The 20,003-nt window shown below is 35.8% G+C and overlaps 1 protein-coding gene across 5 annotated transcripts in view; it reads left to right on the top strand.

Moving 5' to 3' along the window:
* Window positions 1–20,003, top strand: part of LOC131150789 (dynamin-related protein 3A-like) — a 103,790-nt gene that overhangs the window by 48,331 nt on the left and 35,456 nt on the right. For 3 of the 5 annotated variants that reach the window (XM_058101748.1, XM_058101749.1, XM_058101752.1), the window contains exons 10-16: window positions 3,385–3,494; window positions 3,777–3,869; window positions 3,972–4,064; window positions 4,182–4,319; window positions 5,143–5,229; window positions 5,363–5,461; window positions 7,524–7,566. In XM_058101748.1, coding sequence (XP_057957731.1) covers window positions 3,385–3,494; window positions 3,777–3,869; window positions 3,972–4,064; window positions 4,182–4,319; window positions 5,143–5,229; window positions 5,363–5,461; window positions 7,524–7,566 — 663 coding nt within the window. The remainder of the gene's footprint in view (window positions 1–3,384; window positions 3,495–3,776; window positions 3,870–3,971; window positions 4,065–4,181; window positions 4,320–5,142; window positions 5,230–5,362; window positions 5,462–7,523; window positions 7,567–20,003) is intronic. The other 2 variants (XM_058101751.1, XM_058101750.1) reach the window with 1 other exon arrangement.

The raw sequence follows: 20,003 nt of genomic DNA, 5'->3' as shown, positions 1-20,003 counted from the left end.
TGATATGTAATTGACAAGCTGGTAAACAGTTTGTTCTGATCTAGTAATTTTATGATAGTACCATGCGAAGCAGTTACATTAGAAAAAGAACATTCTGAAAATTTCTATATATCATGAAAATGTGCAAGTTGAGGTTGGATTTTCTTTCTTCATGCGTTATTTAGAGTAGGGATGAAATCTCATTTGGAGGTTCTTGCAAAAGGGTGACAACTTTGATGAAAAGAAAAAAAACAAAATACTATTGCTCTCTTTTCCCCTATTAAAAAAAAAAAAAGGGGGCAGCCCGGTGCACAAAGTTCCTGCGTATGCGGGGTCCGGGGAAGGGGCGGACCACAATGGATCTATAGTGCGCAACCTTACCTTTCATTTTTACAAGATTCTGTTTCCATGCCTCGAACTCGTGACCTCTAGATCACCTGGTGACAATCTTAGCGTTGCACCTGAGCTCCCCTTCAACATTCCTTATCGACACCGACACCGACACCGACACTGTATTAGCCGAAAAGGCAATCAAAGCAAAAAATTCTCAACTTGCCTGGTGATTGGACTGCTTGACCTGGTGACACAGAACCTTGATTGGTTTGCACTTTAGTGTGTATTGGAAATGCAGTTGACCTGGCCAAAATCCAGTTAGCCAAATGGATTTTAAGCAAGCTTGAACAGGTTCTTACCTTGGATTGGATGCTGTTATTAACTACGGAATATTGTTACCAAAGCTTGAAGGATGGACTTCAAAGTCATAAAATACGTTTTGTTAGATATCACAAAGAACAAAATATTTAGAATTTTTTTCACCAATATTTTCATTTTAAAGCATGTTTTCTCTATTCTTTTTTTAGATTAATGCATGTCATTTAATTTTTTTTTGGTTTTTTTTTTTTTTTTTGCGAATTCATTGTATAATTCTTATTTAAATTTACAATTATTAAATAATATTATATTTTTAAAAATTGATTATTTTTTACTTATCTTTTAATTGACCTTTTGGTTTGCCAACATTACTCACCACTTGGACCAATGACCCAATCGGTACCTCATCAGATTGATGTCAAGTCCAAATTTAATGACCATGCATGGAAGTATGGAACGAAATCGTCATTGGTATCTTCTTCTTCAGTCTTCACTTTATATTTATCCTCGTTTCAAGATCCTTTGTTCATGCAATGTAGTTTATTTAACTTAGTTGCATTTAAAATGTGCACAAACACACACACTCCGACCCTCCCACCCTTATACAGATGATAAGAACACATTATTGACATTTACAAACATATTTGTAGGAATTGGGATGTGTAGAAATAGAATCCCATGAATGTAGTTAATTGAGCAATGTGAGTTGATCTTAAGAAAATCCAAATTCATGAAAACATGCTTAAGAGAATCCAAATTCATGATAACACACAACTTTGCTGAGTTATAGTCATTTTAAGTGAACTTGATATTGGCCTCGACTCAGTGGCTAGTCTCTGGTTGGCCGGGTTTCAGTGCTTCATCGTGGAGTTTGTGCTGCGGAGATGTGTAATATATGCATTATTGATTCTGAATTTGGATGTTTCTAGTGAATTTGAATTTTTTTTCAACTGTTGAATTTGTAGCAGTATATCAGAACATAATAGTCATACGATAAAATTATGGGAAAGGGTAGTTGAACAAAGATTAAGGTTAGAGTGAAGGTCTCAGAAAATCAATTTGGTTTTATGCTTGGGAGATCTACCACAGAAGCTATTTATCTTTTAAGAAGATTAATGGGAAAGTTTAGGGAAAAGAAGAGGGACTTGCATATGATATTTATTGACTTTGAGAAAGCACATGATAGGATACCTAGGGAAGTTCTATGGTGGGTTTTAGAAAAAAAGGGTGTATGTAGTTGGTATACCGATGCTATTAAGGATATGTATGATGGAGTAATGACTAGTGTAAGGACTATAGATGGAGAAACTAGAGAATTTCCAATCACCATAGGTGTACATCAAGGATCTGCTTTGAGTCCTTATCTTTTTGCTTTAGTGATGGACCAAAAGGAGATTCCATGGTGTATGTTGTTTGCAGATGATATTGTATTAATTGATGAAACTAGGGATGGAGGTAGAGGTTGAGTTAGAATTATGGAGAAAAGCTTTGGAATCTGGAGGCTTTAGGATAAGTAGAAATAAGACAGAATATATGAAATGTAATTTTAGTAATGATAGGAGGAATTTTGGAGAGAAAGTTAAACTTGATGATGAAGAAATAAATAGAACTTGTAGATTTCGATACCTTGGATCTATTATGCAAGCTGAAGGAGAAATTGAAGATGATTTAATGTATAAAGTTAAAGCAAGTTGGGTAAAATGGAGAAGTGCTTCAAGTGTGCTATGTGATCGTAGAATACCCGTAAAATTGAAAGGGAAGTTTTATAGGACAGCTATATAGGACTAGCTATGCTATATGGATCGGAATGTTGAGCGATGAAGAAACATAAAATCCAAAAAGTAAAAGTTGTCGAGATAAGAATGCATAGATGGATGAGTGGTATAACATTGGAAGATAAATTAAGGAATGAACATATTCGTGGCAAGTTAGGTGTAGCTCCTATAGAAGATAAGATTAGGGAGGGACGATTTAGATGGTATGGACACTTGCAACGGAGGCCACATAGTGAACTTGTGAGGAAGAGTGACTTAGTTACTGTGGGGGGCAGTAGAAGGGGTAGGGGTTGACCTAAAATAACTTGGGAGGAGATAGTGAGTGAGGATTTAATATCCTTGAATCTATCAAAAGAAATGGTGTCCATGATCGCATAAATTTGTGGAAAAGGATTCATATAGCCGACTCTACCTAGTGGGACTAAGGCTTGGTTTTGTTGTTGTTGTTGTGTATATCGGAACATAATAGTTTTATGGAAAAAATTTAATTGAATTAATTTAGAGAGTGGCATAATATTTTGAATTTACTGTCAATATTTTGGGCCAACTTCAACAGTTATTTGGGAGGTCCAATCTGAATCCAAACACCATCATTTTATGCTTGATTTTTGAGTTAACTCACGAGTGGATCAGTGATCTAGGGGATATATATCGTCTTAATGTTTAGAGTAAAGAATTGTTATTGTTCTCTTTGGGGTTTCATGTCATTTACAATGTTCTTGTAGTTGTAGTTTCATTACTTTAATGGCATTTTTTCCTTTTTATTGCACATTTTTATTCATCCCTTGACCCCCCCCCTCCTGGACTCTGGTATTTGTGTTGACTGCTATGTTTGGTTTTGCATTTTGTTTTTCTTTTCTTTGAATTTTTTTTTCTCTAATTTCTGCATTGATTATCTTCATTTTTTGAATTGTTTTCTCTATGTGGTTGTACATATCTTTATGCCTTAGAAATTTAGCCTTTTTCCCATCAATTGCAGCTTTTTCTGCAATGATTGATGGAAAAAGTCAGGAGATGTCAACAAAAGAGTTGTCAGGAGGTTCCAGGATCCACTACATATTTCAGTCAATTTTTGTGAAGGGTTTGGAGGTGAACATTTGATTTTTGGAAGCTCAGTCAATTTTATCAATTGCTGCATATCTCCCCTATTTATCTGAACCTGACCTGATGTGATACCTTGAAAACTTGCTAACTTTTTTCTTCAATGTTTGGGTTGTTTTTTTGTATCATATCCATTTAACTTTCTTAGGCTGAATAAGATACTTTTTTTTTGGATCCATTAAATAGATTTTATGAGTTTTTAGTTTTGTGTCATCCCTTATTTGTTCATTAGTTTGCCCCATTGGCTAACAACTACTTTTGTATTTGTAGGAGGTTGATCCTTGTGAAGGACTCAGTGATGAGAATATCCGAACAGCTATTCAAAATGCCACTGGTCCAAGAAGTGCTCTATTTGTCCCAGAGGTGAGTGCCAAATTATGTGTAGTGTTTTTTTTCATCTGTTAAATCTTTGCTATTTCCCAACATATTTATGTTCTGTTGACTAAATTAGGTATGATGCTTCAGGTGCCATTTGAGGTTCTGGTTAGAAGACAGATTGCTCGGTTCTTAGACCCCAGCATTCAATGCCTTCGATTTGTCTATGATGAATTAATGAAGGTGAAAGAAACTTGCTGCAACTCCCACCCCAACTGATAAAACACCTTCTCTCCTAAGATGAATTAAAGAAAAAAAAAAAAAGAATGGTATGATCATCCAGACAAATTTCTTTTGCAGATGAGTCGTGCTTGTGCAGTCATAGAGATGCAAAGATTTCCAGTATTACGAAGGCGTCTGGATGAAGTAATGGGAAAGTTTATGCGTGATGGTGTAAAACCTGCTGAGAGAATGATAATAAATATCGTTGAGACGGAGGTTATCTTACGTCTCTCTGTTCATTTCTCAATTTATAGTGGCTTGTTTTGGCTCAGACCTTATGGACATAGCTTTGATGTTTTTAAGAACCAGAAAATTTAAACCTTTCATGATCTAAGACAAGATGGTGAAATTACTCTAGTTATTTACAGAATTGTAATTGAATATAAGGACTTCAGAGATATATTCTTTGGTTGCTGATATATTGGTTTTGTTAAAACCGTCTATTGTTTGCACTGACCTGGCACTCTTCCTTTGTACATTTATTTTGGTCTATGGGCTGTTTGTTTCTAAAGAAACTTAAAATTCCTTTCATCGCAATTCATCTCTGTGATTGTGGTAATGAGCTGGCACTCTTCCTTCTATCACTTCACTTGAATTTCATTGCAAGTACATGAATTGGTGCTCATATATGAGATCTACCTTAATTTTTAAAGCAGTGATTTTCCAGAGATCCTGGTCAAGGTTTTGACTTATTTAAAGGCAATGTCTTGCATTTAGGTTTATTGGTTGCATATTGCAGTTGTTAGTTTATTTGTAGTTAAACAAGGTGCTCTTTTGGGCATTTCCGTGTGTTTGTTGGTTTCTGTCATATTCATGTATCCATGAGATTGTAATTAGCTACCAAATAGTGCTGAGCAATGGTTGAGATTTAATAATACAAGCCTGTATTTGAGCTTCATTATTGTGAAAGTGAGATTGTGACCTTGAACAAAGTACCATAGCATCAACCACCTTGAATTTTGTTGTGCTATGACGATGAAATGTTTTAAAAAAAAACTGATTTGGTAATCTGCTTATTATTCAACTGTTACTGTTGCAGATGGATTATATAAATGCTTCTCATCCAAGTTTTATAGGAGGAAGCAAAGCCGTAGAGCTTGCCTTACAGAAGTTGAGATCTCCACAGGTAACTGCAGTCACTTTGGTGGAACCAAATATGGATTATAACTCATAGGATCTCTGTTCTGTCATTTGAGCACCATACAGTTTTAATTATATGCCACAAGTACAACTGGATAGTGCTTTTAAATATGATTCAGGATGGTGTGGATGTTGAAAAGGTAACTATGTCAGATAGGGGCCAGATATCACGAGCAGTTCTCACTAGGTTGGTTGTGAATGGCATTTTGCCTAACCAGGTACTTTTTTTATTTTTTATTTTTATATGGATATTGAAGAGGGGGATAAATTACAGCGAGAGGGTTAAGGTTGTGGGTTATGTTTGGTTTGTGGAATGTCTATTTCTAAGAATAGTATAGGAATTTTATAGCTTACAAAGGAAAAAGTTGTCATCATAAAACAAAATGGCATTGCAAAAATTTTTATTAATCCAGAACATGGAATAAACGAGGGATGATTATTCCCAAATTCACCTTGGGAATTTCTACTTCTATCGTGCTCCATGTTTGGTGAAATAATACACATTTTTTGCATCATTATTTGCTATATGATAACATTCTTGTTTCGTTATCTATCTAATCCATGCTATGACCATTCTATTCCTTGACTACATATTCCACAAACCAAAAATAAAATAGTAAGTAATTAGAATAGGAAAGCTGCATGAAGCAGTTTGAAAGCAAGAAAATGACGAGCGATAAAAACAAGAACCTGAGCGAGAGAAACACAAAGATGGTAGTATTTACTCCCTTGAGGCTCCCTAAGAAAATCCATGAACTGTGAATCCAGCCCTCTGGCCTTAGATTTGCTCTAGAAAATTTCTTTTTTAATTCCTCTGAAAAATTGAGACTTCTTTTTTGAAAACATGAGTTTTTTGGGTGAAAATTCTCGAATTTCTCTCCAATCTTTTTAAGGCTAAAATAAGATCTATCCCCAAGTTAAGTAAATTCAGTGGTAGGAGACATAAGATGGGGCCACCACCTCTAATCTATTTATTTGAATAGTAGGAACCTATGAACCTACCACATGCTGAGGACCATTATTCCCAAATCTGGTAACTTGATGATAAGAACCTTCCTAAACAATGGAAATCAGTAGTGAAGCATGTAATTCTTTGTGAAACTTTAGAAATGGTTAACGAACATAATAATGTAAGTTTTAGGACTAATATATTGCATGTTAAATACATATATGTTTTGTATGAGGTGGAAAAGTTGTAATATAGTATGTGTATCAAACGAATTTGTAAGATAACGTGCATTAAATATATTTAGTTAATACAATTGAAATTCATAAATCATTTAAATATTATTTGTTATACAAATAATGATAATTTAGATATGAATGGTTAAATAAAATGTTGTTGTAAGTTTATTTTTTCTTATAATTTTAAAAGCACTTGTAATAATCTTTTGTTTTGATAAAATAAATAAAATAAATTATGAGAGAAATTTCACTTCACTCCTAAATCTCTCATTTGAATTCTGAGGAAATTTCATTGCATAGTTATAATTTCGACAAGTTTTGCTGAAATTTCGAGATTTTGAAAAATTTCAGATGATTCTTGAGATTTTGATGGAAATTATGCACGACGGAAATTGATTGCCATTTTGACTTTGAGGGTGACTGAAAACAGAAATTTCGTTGAAAACTTCTACAATTTCATGGAAATTTAAGACCATGGGTAAGGGGGGAATCATTACAGTGTACGTAACCTTACCCCTGCTTTTATGTAGAGAGGTTGTTTCCTTGGAGTCGGATACATGACCAATTGGTTACAAAGGAACAACGTTATCATTGAACCAATACCCGCTGTTAGCCTTGCCACAGACTAAAACAAATAAGGCTACTTCTCTTAATTAGATTACCTGCAGTGAGAACCCTGCGACATACTAAAACAAATAAGGCTACTTCATGAGGGGTCTTAAGAATACACACATCTTTTGAAAGGATGCATTTTTTTTTAAAGATGATTGCCCATTGTAGGATGTGACACCCATGTTTAGATACTTTTCCTAGTTTATTGTATTTTCAATGCCTAATAATAATAGGTCAAGTAGGGTATTGAAATAGTTTTATATTTCTAGTGTTGTACACATTATCTGTAGCCTGTAACTTAAAGGAAGTTGCTAGACCATTCGTTTATTTTCACTCTATTCAAAATAACTATTGAACTGGAAGTATATTTCTATTGACATTTTACTTACAAGGTTGGATTGTCTGGTCAATCATTTAGCTTTTAAGGTTTTATTTTTATATTTATATTTTTGGTCATTTATTTAATACTTGGGCTTTTCACAGGGAAATCATCCTCAGACAAACAATGAGCGGCCTGTTCCGACTGGTAAACACTTTATGGTGATTTTTACATTCATTTCTTGATTTTTATTTTGAAGAATTTTCAAATGGGTAATGTCCAATTAGCTATTAACATAATGAAAATATTGGGACTTTCTCAAATGAAAAGGGTAAAATTAAGTTGTGCATAAAACAAAATTTAGTGGTGGGATCAAGATGTCCAAAAAGCCATAAAGACAAAAGGAACTTGTTATAGAGCATGGGAAAATTGTAGAAATATAGAAAACCTTGAAAAGTATAAAGAGACAAAAAAAAATCGAAAAAAGGCCATTAGTGAAGCTAAATATAGAGATTATGATACTTTATGGGATAGAGTAGAAACAAAAAGAGGAGAAAGAGACATGTATAAACTTGCTAGAGCTAGGGAAAGAAAGTGCAAAAATTAAGGTAATGTAAAATATATAAAGGATGAGAATGATATGTCTTGATTAATGAAGAAGACATAAAATAGAGGTTGCAGAGATACTTTTATGAGTTGTTTAATGGAACCAAATTGAAAGCTTGAACTTAGAAGTGACAGATGAGGAAAAGACTAAAAATAGGAGATTTATTCGCAAAATAAGAGCCACTGAAGTTAACATGGCTTTAAAAAAAGATGAAAAGTGAGAAATCTATAGGACCAGATAACATCCCACTCGAAGTTTGGAAATGTTTATGGGATAATGGAAGTATATGGTCAACTAATCTATTCAAAACTATTAAAAAACCAAGAAAATGTCGGGGTAGTGGAGTAATAGCATGTTAATTCCGATAAACAAAAACAAAGGCGATATTAAAAATTGTAATAATTATTGCGGAATTAAGATTATGAGTCATACGATGAAACTTTGGAAAATGGTAATTGAGCAATGATAAGCCTAGAAATGAGGGTTAGAGAATCAATTAGGTTTTATGCTTGGGAGATCAACAACAAAAACTATTTTCCCTTTAAGAAGATTAATGGAAAAGTCTAGGGAAAAGAATTGGGACTTGCATGTGGTTTTTATTGACCTAGAGAAAGCCTATAATAGAGTACCTAAAGAAGTTCTTTGGTGGTTTTTAGAAACGAAGAGAATATGCAGTAGATGTATTGAGGTCATTAAAGATATTTATGATAGAGTAACAACTAGCATTAGGACTGCAAGAGGAGAGTAGAGAGTTTCTAAACACAATATGGGTACATCAAGGTTCTACTTTGAGTCCTTATCTTTTTGCTTGATGATTGATAGTCTTACTAGGAATATCCAAAATGAGATCCCTTGGTGTATGTTTTTTTGCAGATGATCTTGTTTTGATTGACGAAAGTAGGAGTGGAGTTAAATATAAGTACTATGGAAAATCACTTTAGAGTCTAAGGTTTTAGGATAGGCAGAAATAAGACATAATATATGAAATTTAATTTCAATAACTCATGAAGATATGATTAAACTTTATAATCAAGATATTAATGGACCCTAGTAGATTTTGATTGGATCTATTATGCAAGTAAAGGAGAAATTGAAGAAGATGTAATACATAGAGTTAAAGCAGGTTGGGAAAAATGGAGGAGTGCTTTCGGCATGCTGTGTGATTGTAGAATGCCCTTAACATTAAAAGGAAAGTTCTATAGATGGCTATAAAGCTAGCCATGCTCTATGATCAGAATGTTGGGCAACTGAGAAACAACATGTACAAATAGTACAAGTTGCCAAATACAAATGTTAAGGTGGATGGCTTTTGTAACATTAAAAGACAAATTAATGAATGAAGATATCCACAATAAACTAGGATATAAGGGAGGGGCAACTTAGATGGTATGAGCATTTGAAACGTAGGCCAATTGGTGAATCTGTGAGGAGGAGAGAATTCATTATCGTTTATGTTATTAAAAGGGGTATGGGTAGACTTGAAATAACGTGGATGAGATAGTGAGACAGGGCTTAGTAACTCTTAAGCTAGTGGAGGAAAATGCCCTTGATCCGGTGAATGGGTGGAATAGGATTCATGTAGCCTACCCACCTCGTGGGCTTCTTCTTGTTGGTTAGATTGTTAATGAACTCCTTTTATGATGACAATTCTAAAACTTATTTTCTATAATGCAATTTATAGTATTTTCTAGTTGATGAGATAACAATAAGAGAATAATTTTTTTTGGATAAGAAAAAATATTTTAATGGAAGGAAAAATTTCAAAAGAGGAGAACAAGATATCCTTGAAAGAAACGAATGAGAAGTTATAAACAGTACAAGAGCTCGCCTCCAATTCCTTTGCAGGTTGAGCACTAACATCCTTGCAAAAAAAAAAAAAAAAAAAGGAAAAAAATGAGCCCAAAAAGAGGCAAGAAACACATCTCTATCCCATAAGAAACATAGAGAATCTCCATGATCCTTGAAGGTTCTTAAATTCCTCTAGATCCAAATGATCCATAGGGTAGCAAAACAAGAGAAAAGAGCACTTTAAAGATAGTCATCTGGCAATGAAAGACAAGGCATGCATTGGTTTCATTGGACTTACAGCACATGGGGCCACATATCAGGACAGAGAGCCTTGTAGGGTCTTTTGCACTATTATAGGTGGTGCATATTAAGCTTATAGATTATCACAGTCCAAATGAATATCTAGATCTTAAAGGGAACCTTAGCCTTCCAAATGATATGGCTCCAAGGGAAATGATTGGGAACATGATTAGGGGAAGGAGTTTTAAAGCCAATCAAGAAACAATTTTAAGTTGATGGGTTATATGATTTGGCTTAGGAAGTCAATAGATTTGTGATGTTGATGCAAGCCATGTGTGAAAAAGCTTGATGTCAATAATTTGTCAACACTTTTATGCACGCAACTAACTAGATACCTCTAAGTTCCCTTCTAAATCCTTGATATATTTAATTCATGCAAGTATGCAAACACTATTTTTATGTGTGTGTGCCTGTATGCATATATATGTAATTTGACTCGGTTCAGATGTATAGAAGTGCAAATGAACCGAGCATATCTTTGCTATCCTCAATCTTATTATTTAAATTCTTAACCCACCTCGAGCTTGAGTGGAGCACTAATTGAGAATGTATATATTGGTTCAAACTTGTTTGCTGAAGTGTTATCTGAGTTCAACCCTACAATTGAGCATCGGTCTAGTTAATTTGATGTTGTTTTTAAAATTTTATCAAGCCTTTGGTTGGGGATTCTTGGGGAGAGGGAAGAGAAAGGGGTTGAGAAGGTTTTCGATTCATGAAAAAACTAAAAAAATTGGAGATAAGCTGAAAGTTTGGAATAAGGAGGTTTTTTGTGATGTTAGAATTAGAAAATCTAGAGTTATGGCCTTATGTATGAGCTGGATTTTTTTGGGTATGGAGGAGGAGGGGACTAACTTCTTGGATAGTGAGGAGATTAGAAGAGTATCCTTGAAAAATGAGTTGGAAGAGCTGATCTTCCAAAATTGAGGAGTGGAGGCAAAATTCCAAATTCAAGTGGGTTAAAGATGGTGATCATCACACTTCTTTCTTTCACAGCCTAATGAATGGTAAGAGGAGTAAGAGCTTGGTTAGGGGGTTAGTTTTGGGGGGAGGGAGAGCCAGCAATGACCAAGGTCAGATGGTTTCCGTTATTACTAACTTCTTTCAGAATTCATATTCGGAGGAGGACCATTGTAGACTGATGTTGGAGGGGTTCGATTGGCATCCTATAACTGCTGATAAGAAGAGTTGGTTAGAGACGCTGTTGATGAGGAGGAAGTGGGGTAGGTGGTTTTTGGGATGGAAATGGATAAGGCTCTAGGCCCAGATGGTTTTAATGTTGCGTTTTTTTTTTTTCCCAAGATTGTTGGGTGGTTGTTAAGGGTGATTTGCTGAAAATTTTTACTGAATTCTCTGGTGATGGGATTTTGAGCAAAAGCATCAAATCCTCATTTATTGCCTTGGTGCCTAAAAAATCTAGATCTATTAAAGTTCAGGTTTTTAAACCTATTGGTCTTGTCCCTAGTATACATAAGGTTATCACTAAAGCTTTAACTAATAGGTTGAGCATTGTGCTTGTTGATACTGTTGAAGCTTCTTGGATAAAGTCCTTGCAAGAAATGGTTTAGGTGTGCGTTGGCATCATTGGATTAGGGGCTGTTTGTCTAATGTATGGTTCTCAATGATCGTGAATGGTGAACTGAAATCCTGGTTTAGCATTTCGAGGATCATTAGATAAGGTGACCTGTTGTCCCCCTTTTTATTCATCCTTGTAGCTGATGTGATGAATAGGATGGTGGATAAGGCTGTGGAGAAGGGGTTGGTTTGAGGTCTAGAATTAGGGAGAGAGGAGTGGTGGTTTCCCATCTTTATTTTTGCTGATGATACCATTTTTTTCTTGACGATCAGTGCCTCTCTCAGGAGAAGTTTGGGTATTCTCCAAATTTTTGAGAGGGTGTTTGGTTTTAAAATTAATATAGGAAAAAGTGGTTTAGCAGCTTTGAATGTGCTTGTTGAATGAGTCGGGGAGTGGACTATTGAAGTGGGGTGTGGTATTCTAGATTGGTTTTTGACTTAAGTGTTCCTTTTCTGTGGGGTGGGGTGAATCCTAGGGCTGCAGATTTTTGGAATCCGTTAGTGGAGAGGGTGGCGATAAGATTAGATGGTTGGAAGAATAACCTTGATTCAGGCTTGCCTTTCTAGTATTCCGTTATATATAAATATATTTTTTTGTTTTTAAGATTCCGATGGGGATTGCTAACAAGCTTTAAAGAATTATGAAAGACTTTTTGTCGTCTTGTGTGGAGGTTCACAGGGACCACTTAGTAAGCTAGGCTGATATTTGTAGGTCAAAAAAGGAGGGAGGGTTGGGTCTTTGGTAAGTTGGAATCTAAAACATGACTCTTTTAGCTAAATGGGTATGCTGCATCCTTTTAGTAGAATTGTTCCTTTGGCATAGAGCAATAAGAAGCAAGTTTGGGTCAGATGAGAATAGGTGGGACACCAATGTTAATTTATGATGTTCTTTGGGGAGCCCGTGGAGCTCCATTTCCTAGATTAATCCTTCTTTCACCCCCCATACTAAACTTGAGGTGGGTAGGGGCTTTTGTATCCATTTTTAGAAAGACCCTCAGAGTCATAAGCAAAATAGAGTCATATTTTCTTTGTTCGGGATCTGTGTAGCCTTCAGGTTTCTTGGAATCTCTATCTTAGGAGACCTCTTAACTTTAGGGAGGTGGTGGTGTTGTCTTCTTTGTTATCTTTATTGAATGGGAGTAACCTTTCTTTAAGGAGGGATGTTCATTCTTGGTCTTGGGATCAATAGAGAGTGTTTTCTTGCAAATTTTTTTTTTTTTTGGAATTCTTGATTCATTCTAATTCTCTTTTCCACTCTATCGTTTTTTTTTTTTTGGAAGGCCAAGGCTCCCGAAAAGTTAAAGCTTTCACTTGGCTGTTTGTACTTGATAAAATAAATATTAATAACTTGCTTGAAATCTGGAGACCTTTGAAGGCTCTCTTTCCTGATGTACGTACACTCTGTTACAAGAACTTCAAGACAACTTCTCATCATCTTTTGCACTGTGAATTTGCTTGGAGGATTTGGAATAAGCTTTTGGTATTATAGGAGAGAGCTGGGTACGTCCTTCGGGCTTTGGAAGAAGGAAGGATAGAGTGGCTTTACGAAAGTGTGGCATTTGTAGTTTAATGGAGAACATGGTTCGAGCCAAGGTCTTAAATTTTGATTTTGACTAAAATTTTGAAGCTCTATAAGTACAAAAATTTTGATTTCTATGTCATTTTCAATTTCAGTTTGAAAACGATGGAAATTAGTTGTAAAGCACGGAATCTCTTTTACGAAACTTTTGAAATGGTTAATAGACATAATATTGTAAGTTTTGGGAGTAATATGTTACAAATAATGAAATAAATATATCTATGTTGTGTATGAGGTGCAATAGTTAAAATGCAAGTTTGTAATATAAAATGTATACGTCATGTTTGGTTAATATAAATGAAATTCATAAATCAATTAAATATTATTTATTATACAAATAATCATAATTTAGACATTAATGATTAAATAAAATGTTGTTGCAAGTTCAATTCTTCATATAATTTTGAAAGCCCTTATAACTTATTATAATCTTTTGTTTCAATAAAAAGAAAAAGATAAATTAAGAGAGAAATTTCACGTCTAAATGTCGAATTTGAATGCTAAGGAAAATTTTATTATATAGTTAAAATGTAGACAAGTTCTGCTGAAATTTTGAGGTTTTGATAAATTTTGATGATTCGTTGAAATTTTGACAGAAATTATTTGAGATGGAAATCGACTATCATTTCAATCTTGAGGGTGATGGAAAGTGGAATTTTCAACAATTTTGAGGAAATTTAAGACCATTGTTGGAGTGTAACGCATAGATATTCTTTGCTAGGAAATTAAATTATATGTTGGATTTCGATAAAATCCAATATTTGGCCTCACTGTTGTGCGCTAGTTTTGGTTTTTTCATAGGGATTAGCTTCCAGGAGTTACAAAGAGATTAGAGGTAGTCCAGCTTCAAGTCCTCGAGCATGGTGAAACCCCTTCCAACTCCTACCCAAATCCTTCCCCTAATTCCCCGCACCAGTGATTGTCACTTCATGTTGGTTCCTTTCTTCAAAGTGAAAACCCTTTAACCTTTCTAGTACCTTTCTTTCCCATGCGACCACTTCCTATTGGATTTTCCATTTATTACTAGGACTCCCAACAAACATTGCACTTCATCAAAATCCTTCCTATGAATTGACAACATCCCTTTCATCTCCTTATTACTTCCATCCACATTGGAAACCATAAATACTGACCCAAATTTCGCTAATCCTTCACTATCCCCTGCTAGGTGGCAATCGTCCTTCATTTATTAGTACCGTCTAACTCCTATTCCTGAATCCAACAACCCTTTTAATCTTTTCGTGTTGGCCCTTTGCAACCCTAAACGTCTTGCTCATACTCCTAGTAGTCGTGAGAACATGCAACCGTTAAAACTGAGATGAAGGTGATTATCATCAACCACTTAGATGCTTTGACCTATCGCATCACATAATTTGCAAGTAAGCTTGTCTCCTGCATTGAAGCTGTGAGATAGGAGCTCTTGTGGGTGCTGAAGATGTGTTGCCAATGGCGGAGTTATTTACAGAAAGGCCGAGAATAGTGTATCTTTGATGGTACCTGAAAATGGCAGAGGTAGTTTATTTGCTTGAAGAAGGGTGATAACAAGAACTTCCTCGACGTACGTATCCTTGTAAGGGATGGAAAAAGGGGGCAAAGGGACTTCCTTGCCACCTTGTTGGAGTTGTCATCAACATCAATAGAACATTCCACATCCATCAGTGGTTGGCGATGCTCCAATTGCGATTCTTCAAATGCTCAAAGAGCAAAGGAGAAATATGTGAGGACCAGCATGTTTTAGAGGCTATTGTCGTGTCTTTCCTACCCAGCATGATTTGACAACAAGGGTGGAGACCGGGATGTAAATACCCCATAATCAAAGGGATAGGGGAGGTTAGTTGCCTTACACAAATCCTAATCCCATGAGACGAGGATGGGGTTAAAATGAAAGTTTTAAAATTTGATGGGGGCCTCTTTATAGGGCCAGGAGGCTTGGCTGAAGCTGAGCTGAAAATTCAAAGGCTCTACTTATCCAAGCAGAAGAAAACTAAGGTTGTATGGGTCATTAAAAGTAAGGGCCAAATCTAAAGAAGGATAGTGTAAAGAGTCCAAACCTAGAAACGCAGCAACTAATGCTAGTGATAGAGATGGAGGAGGGCCGACCAGAGCAAGCTAACTTGGGCGTTCTTACTAGGCATAGTTTACAGGATAGTCTGTTTACCTGAAGAATTAGTGGCAAAGCGCTCTACTAAAGAGGCTTATACTGTCAAAAAATAAATGACGTCTGCAAACAAGGTGATCCTTTAATTGAAGCTCTGATAGAGATGACAAACATGTTATCAAAAGGGGATATAGAAGATGATCTGTTGTATGATTCAAAAGAAGAGATGGGTGGTGTGCAATTTAGAGAAGGAGTTCTTGATTGACAAAATGAGGAGGCAACATTGAAAAGGAAAGCTTGTTCCAGATGTTTGAAGGTTTTAGTGGGGATCTTCAAGAGGATGGGGCAGAAAAGGAGGCAATTCTAGCAATGAGTTCACAGTGGTTGGAGGGAGATAGCCTTCACTTGGACTCTGATTATGCACTAGTAGGTATAAATTCTTTTAACCACAATTGTGACTAGGATAAAGCTTTAAATATTCTGGGATCTTTGTCTTCTGACTGCAGCTATGGGCTCAATCCTTACCTTGCAGCTTGTTCCTTTTTGTGGTGTCCCCCGAGGGGGGGGGGGGATCATACAGGGAAAGTTGATTTTATTACAGAGTGTCCTTGTTCATCTGTAAAGGCATTCTTTTCTTTCCTATCCAACCTAGACTTTCTCGATTAACTCTTTGCCATTGGGAGGATTTCGCAAGGGGTAGGGCTGTGATTCTAGCTCTAAGGGAGGTGAGAGAGACTGCCTAGGCCCGCATAAACTCCTCGGAGATATGGGATTGGAATTAATTGACCTTGCTGGGAACGTGTTCAGGATGGGTTTGAGTCTTAGGATGTATGAGAGAAGGAAGAAGAAAGTCTAGAAAGAGCTTAAAATTTGGTGTTGAAAATTAACTATAGTAGTGGAAAAGGTTTTGGGAGGAGTGTTAAGCGCATTAGATTATGAAGTTAGTCAGTTGGAATGTTAGAGGTTTAGGCGGCATGAAGCACCTATGAGGAAAAGGAGTTTGATAAAGGAGGTCTTGGACAAGAATTCCCCTTATATCATTCTTATTAGGAAATTAAGTTGGAATGGAGAAATGGGGGAGTAATCAAGAGTATTTGAGGTGGTTGTTATAGGGATTGGGAATTTTTACCTTTGCATAGCGTTTCAAGGGGTATCCTTCTCTTATGGGATCAACTGTCTAATCTTTCCCAAATTTCCCTTCCTAGGACTACTTGTGATCACTACCTTATTTTGTTGGAATCTAGTAAGTGTCGTGGAATCCTACCCCTTTTAGGTTTGAGAATATGCGGTTAAACCATGCGATATTTTAGCATTTGGTTAGGGATTCTTGAGGAGAGGATTTGGAGAGAGGCATGGTTACTAAATTCGCGATCTGGATCTTAGGATTGTATGATTCTACAATCCATATTCACCCAAATGATCCATGTCGCAACGAAATCGGAATCAAGTAGAATCACGGTAGAATCGTAAAAGAATTGGTAAATTTGTAGAATCGGGATCATGGAATTGTAAGTAGAATTTTACAGATCCTACTCTGTTACCTGGATTGGGATTTTTTTTTCCCTTTTTGGGCTTCAATAATGTGGCCTAATACATGTTTTTATTCAGCCAAAGGCCCCAAAAGGTTTATGTTTGGTCAAAGTCTTTTAAAACTGGGGCAAATGGCTCCCGGCCTCCCATCAGTGAACAAATTGAGTGGAATCTGCACCTGACTTCCTTGGAGTTACACTTCAATCCTTTACTCCTCGTTGAAATTCAGAAACCAGCACCTGAATTTTGCATCTGTTTGATAACCAGACAGCCCTCCATCTGGTGACTTGTGTTTGATCAGCAGCAGCTAGCAGTCTTGCTGTTTGATCAACAGTTCTTTGGTGTTCAACAGCCAAAGTTCCTGGGGTTCGACAAAAACTCAGTCCTCAGTCCTCGGTCCTCTTCCTTCTTTGGTCTTCAACAAGAACACATCAGTCCTCTTTAACACAGAGTTCTTGTTGATCAGCAGCAGCCAAGAAAAGAGCCAAGCCAGCTGGCCCAGCAGAGCTGCAGAGGTATGCTTTGAAGCAAATTTTTCGTTTCTTGAAATGACTCGGTAGTAAGCACTGTGTTTCTCTCTCCTTTTCTTGCTCCTCTTACTTTTCTTCTTTTTATTGTTTGAACTTTTTATTGTATTTTTAACTTCTTATACTTAACTAAGTTACTAACCAAGTTTTAGTCTTGAGACTTGTCATAAAGTTCCACGTATATAATTTTTTAAAATTTATTTTACATTGAATTTAGAATCTTACGATTCTCGATCCGATTCTACGATTCGATCTTGCAGACCCCTCCAACGATCCTACTTAGAGTTCTGATTCGAACAACCTTGGAGAGAGGTTGGGAAGATTTTAGATTTATGAGGAAATTGAAAGGTTTGAAGGAGAAACTGAGAATTTGGAATAAGGAGGAGTTTGGAGTTGTTGTAGTTAGAAAATCTAGTCTTTTGGATGAGTTGGTTGTCTTGGATAGAAAGTAGGCTGTTATTTTTTGGGAAAGTGAGGCGGCAAAAAGCGTTTCAATCAAAATTGAGTTGGAAGAGGTAATTTTCCAAGAAATGAGGGCCTGGAGGCAAAAGGCCAAATTCAAATGGGTTGAAAATTGTGACTGTAATTCCTCTTTAATGGGACAAGAGTAAAAGCTTGATAAGGGAATTGGATGTAGGGGTTGGGAGGGTCTCTAATGATTTGTGTTAAGCTTGCATCTATTATTCAAAGGAGGACCACAACAGACTGATGATAAAGGGGTTAGAATGGGATCCTATATTCGACGATCAGATACATTGGTTAGAGAGACCATTTGATGAGGATGAAGTGAGGTGGTATTTGGGATGGATAGGGATAAAGCATTGAGCCATATGGTTTTAACATGGCTTTCTTCTAAGGTTGTTGGGAGACTGTTACGGATGAGTTGTTGAAAGATTCCATTGATTTTTATGTGAATTTGCAAGGTCTTAAATTTCGATTTCGACTCAAATTTTGAAGCTCCAAAAGTATGGAAATTTTAGTAGAAATTTCGATTTCAATTTCAATTTTGATTTGAAAAAATAACGGAAATCAATAGTAAAACATGGAATTCTTTTTGAAACTTTAGAAATAGTTAACAGACATGATACTGTAAGTTTTAGGACTAATATATTTCGAGTTAAATACATCTATGTTGTGTATGAGGTGGAAAAGTTGTAATATAGTATGTGTAATAAACATATTTGTAAAATAATGTACACTAAACATATTCAATTAATACAAATGAAATTCATAAATCATTTAAATATTAGGGCAAAAGACATTCACCTCCCTTGAGGTTTGTGAAAACGACAGGGACCTCCTCCGAGGTTTCAAAAATTACGTTGACCTCTCATGAAGTTTTAAGAATTCCAGGGACCTCCCTTGAAGTTTGACAAAAAGACAGAAACCTCCTCTTGTATTTTTGCACAAGGACAAGTTTTTTTAGGTGAGGTTTGTGCCTTTTTGCCAAACCTCAGGGGAGGTTTGTGGCATTTTTGTAATCTTTGGGGAGGTCTCTGGAATTTGAAACCCCAGGGGTGGTCAATGTCCTTTTGCCAAACCTCAGTGGTGGTCAGTGTCTTTTTCCCTAAATATTATTTATCATACAAATAATGATAGTTCAGACATGAATGGTTCAATAAAATGTTGCTAAAAGCTTATTTTTTCCATATAATTTCAAAAGCTCTTGTAATAATATTTTGTTTCAATAAAATAAAATAAATTAAGAGAGAAATTTCATTTTGCTCCTAAATCTCTCATTTGAATTCTAAGGAAATTTCATTGTATGGTTAAAATTTCGACAAGTTTCGCGAAAATATTGAGATTTTGATAAATTTCAGAAGATCTGTTGAGATTTCGATGGAAATTATGCAATATGGAAATTGGCTGCCATTTTGATTTCGATGGTGATAGAAACCGGAAATTTCGACAATTTCAACAAAATTTAATACCATGTGTGAATGGGATTCTAAGTAAGAACATTAATTCATCTTTTATAGCCTTGTTGCCTAAAAAAAATCTAGATCTTACAAGGTTGAGGATTTTAGACCCATTAGTCTTCTTTTTAGTGTGTATAAGATTATTTCTAAGTGGTCGCAAATAGGTCGAGTGCGGTGCTCTATGATACTATTTCGAGTGCTTAGAGTGCATTTTCTTTTTTTTTTTTGGGGGGGGGGGTGGTGGTGGAGACAAATTCTATTGGCTAATGAGTTGGTGGAGGATACTTGTAGGAATAAGAAGAGGGAGTTTGTTTGCAAAGTAGAATTTTTTTTTTAATGGAGAAAACTTATGATAGAGTGAGTCGGAGTTTCCTAGATAAGGCTTTTGTGAAAAAGGTTTTGGTGAGTGTTGTACTGTTGGATTAGGGATTGTTTGTCTAATGCGTGGTTCACGGCTATTGTGAATGATAAACCCAAATCTTGGTTTACTACTTAGAGGGGCATTGGACAAGGAGACCTGTTATCTCCCTTTTTGTTCATCCTTGTTGCTGGTGTTTTGAGTAGGATGGTGGATAGGGCGGTAGAAAGAGGGTTGCTGAAAGGGTTTGGTGTGGGTAGTGAGGGGTGGTGGTTTCTCATTTTCAATTTGGGTTTTTTTTTTTTAATAGCAAAATAATAGATTTTATTAGAAAGAGAAGAATTTACAAAGAGCATAATAAGACAT

This window comes from Malania oleifera, chromosome 3, assembly GCF_029873635.1.
Source record: "Malania oleifera isolate guangnan ecotype guangnan chromosome 3, ASM2987363v1, whole genome shotgun sequence".
Lineage (NCBI taxonomy): Eukaryota > Viridiplantae > Streptophyta > Magnoliopsida > Santalales > Ximeniaceae > Malania > Malania oleifera.
This window is presented reverse-complemented; position numbering and strand designations above follow the sequence as displayed.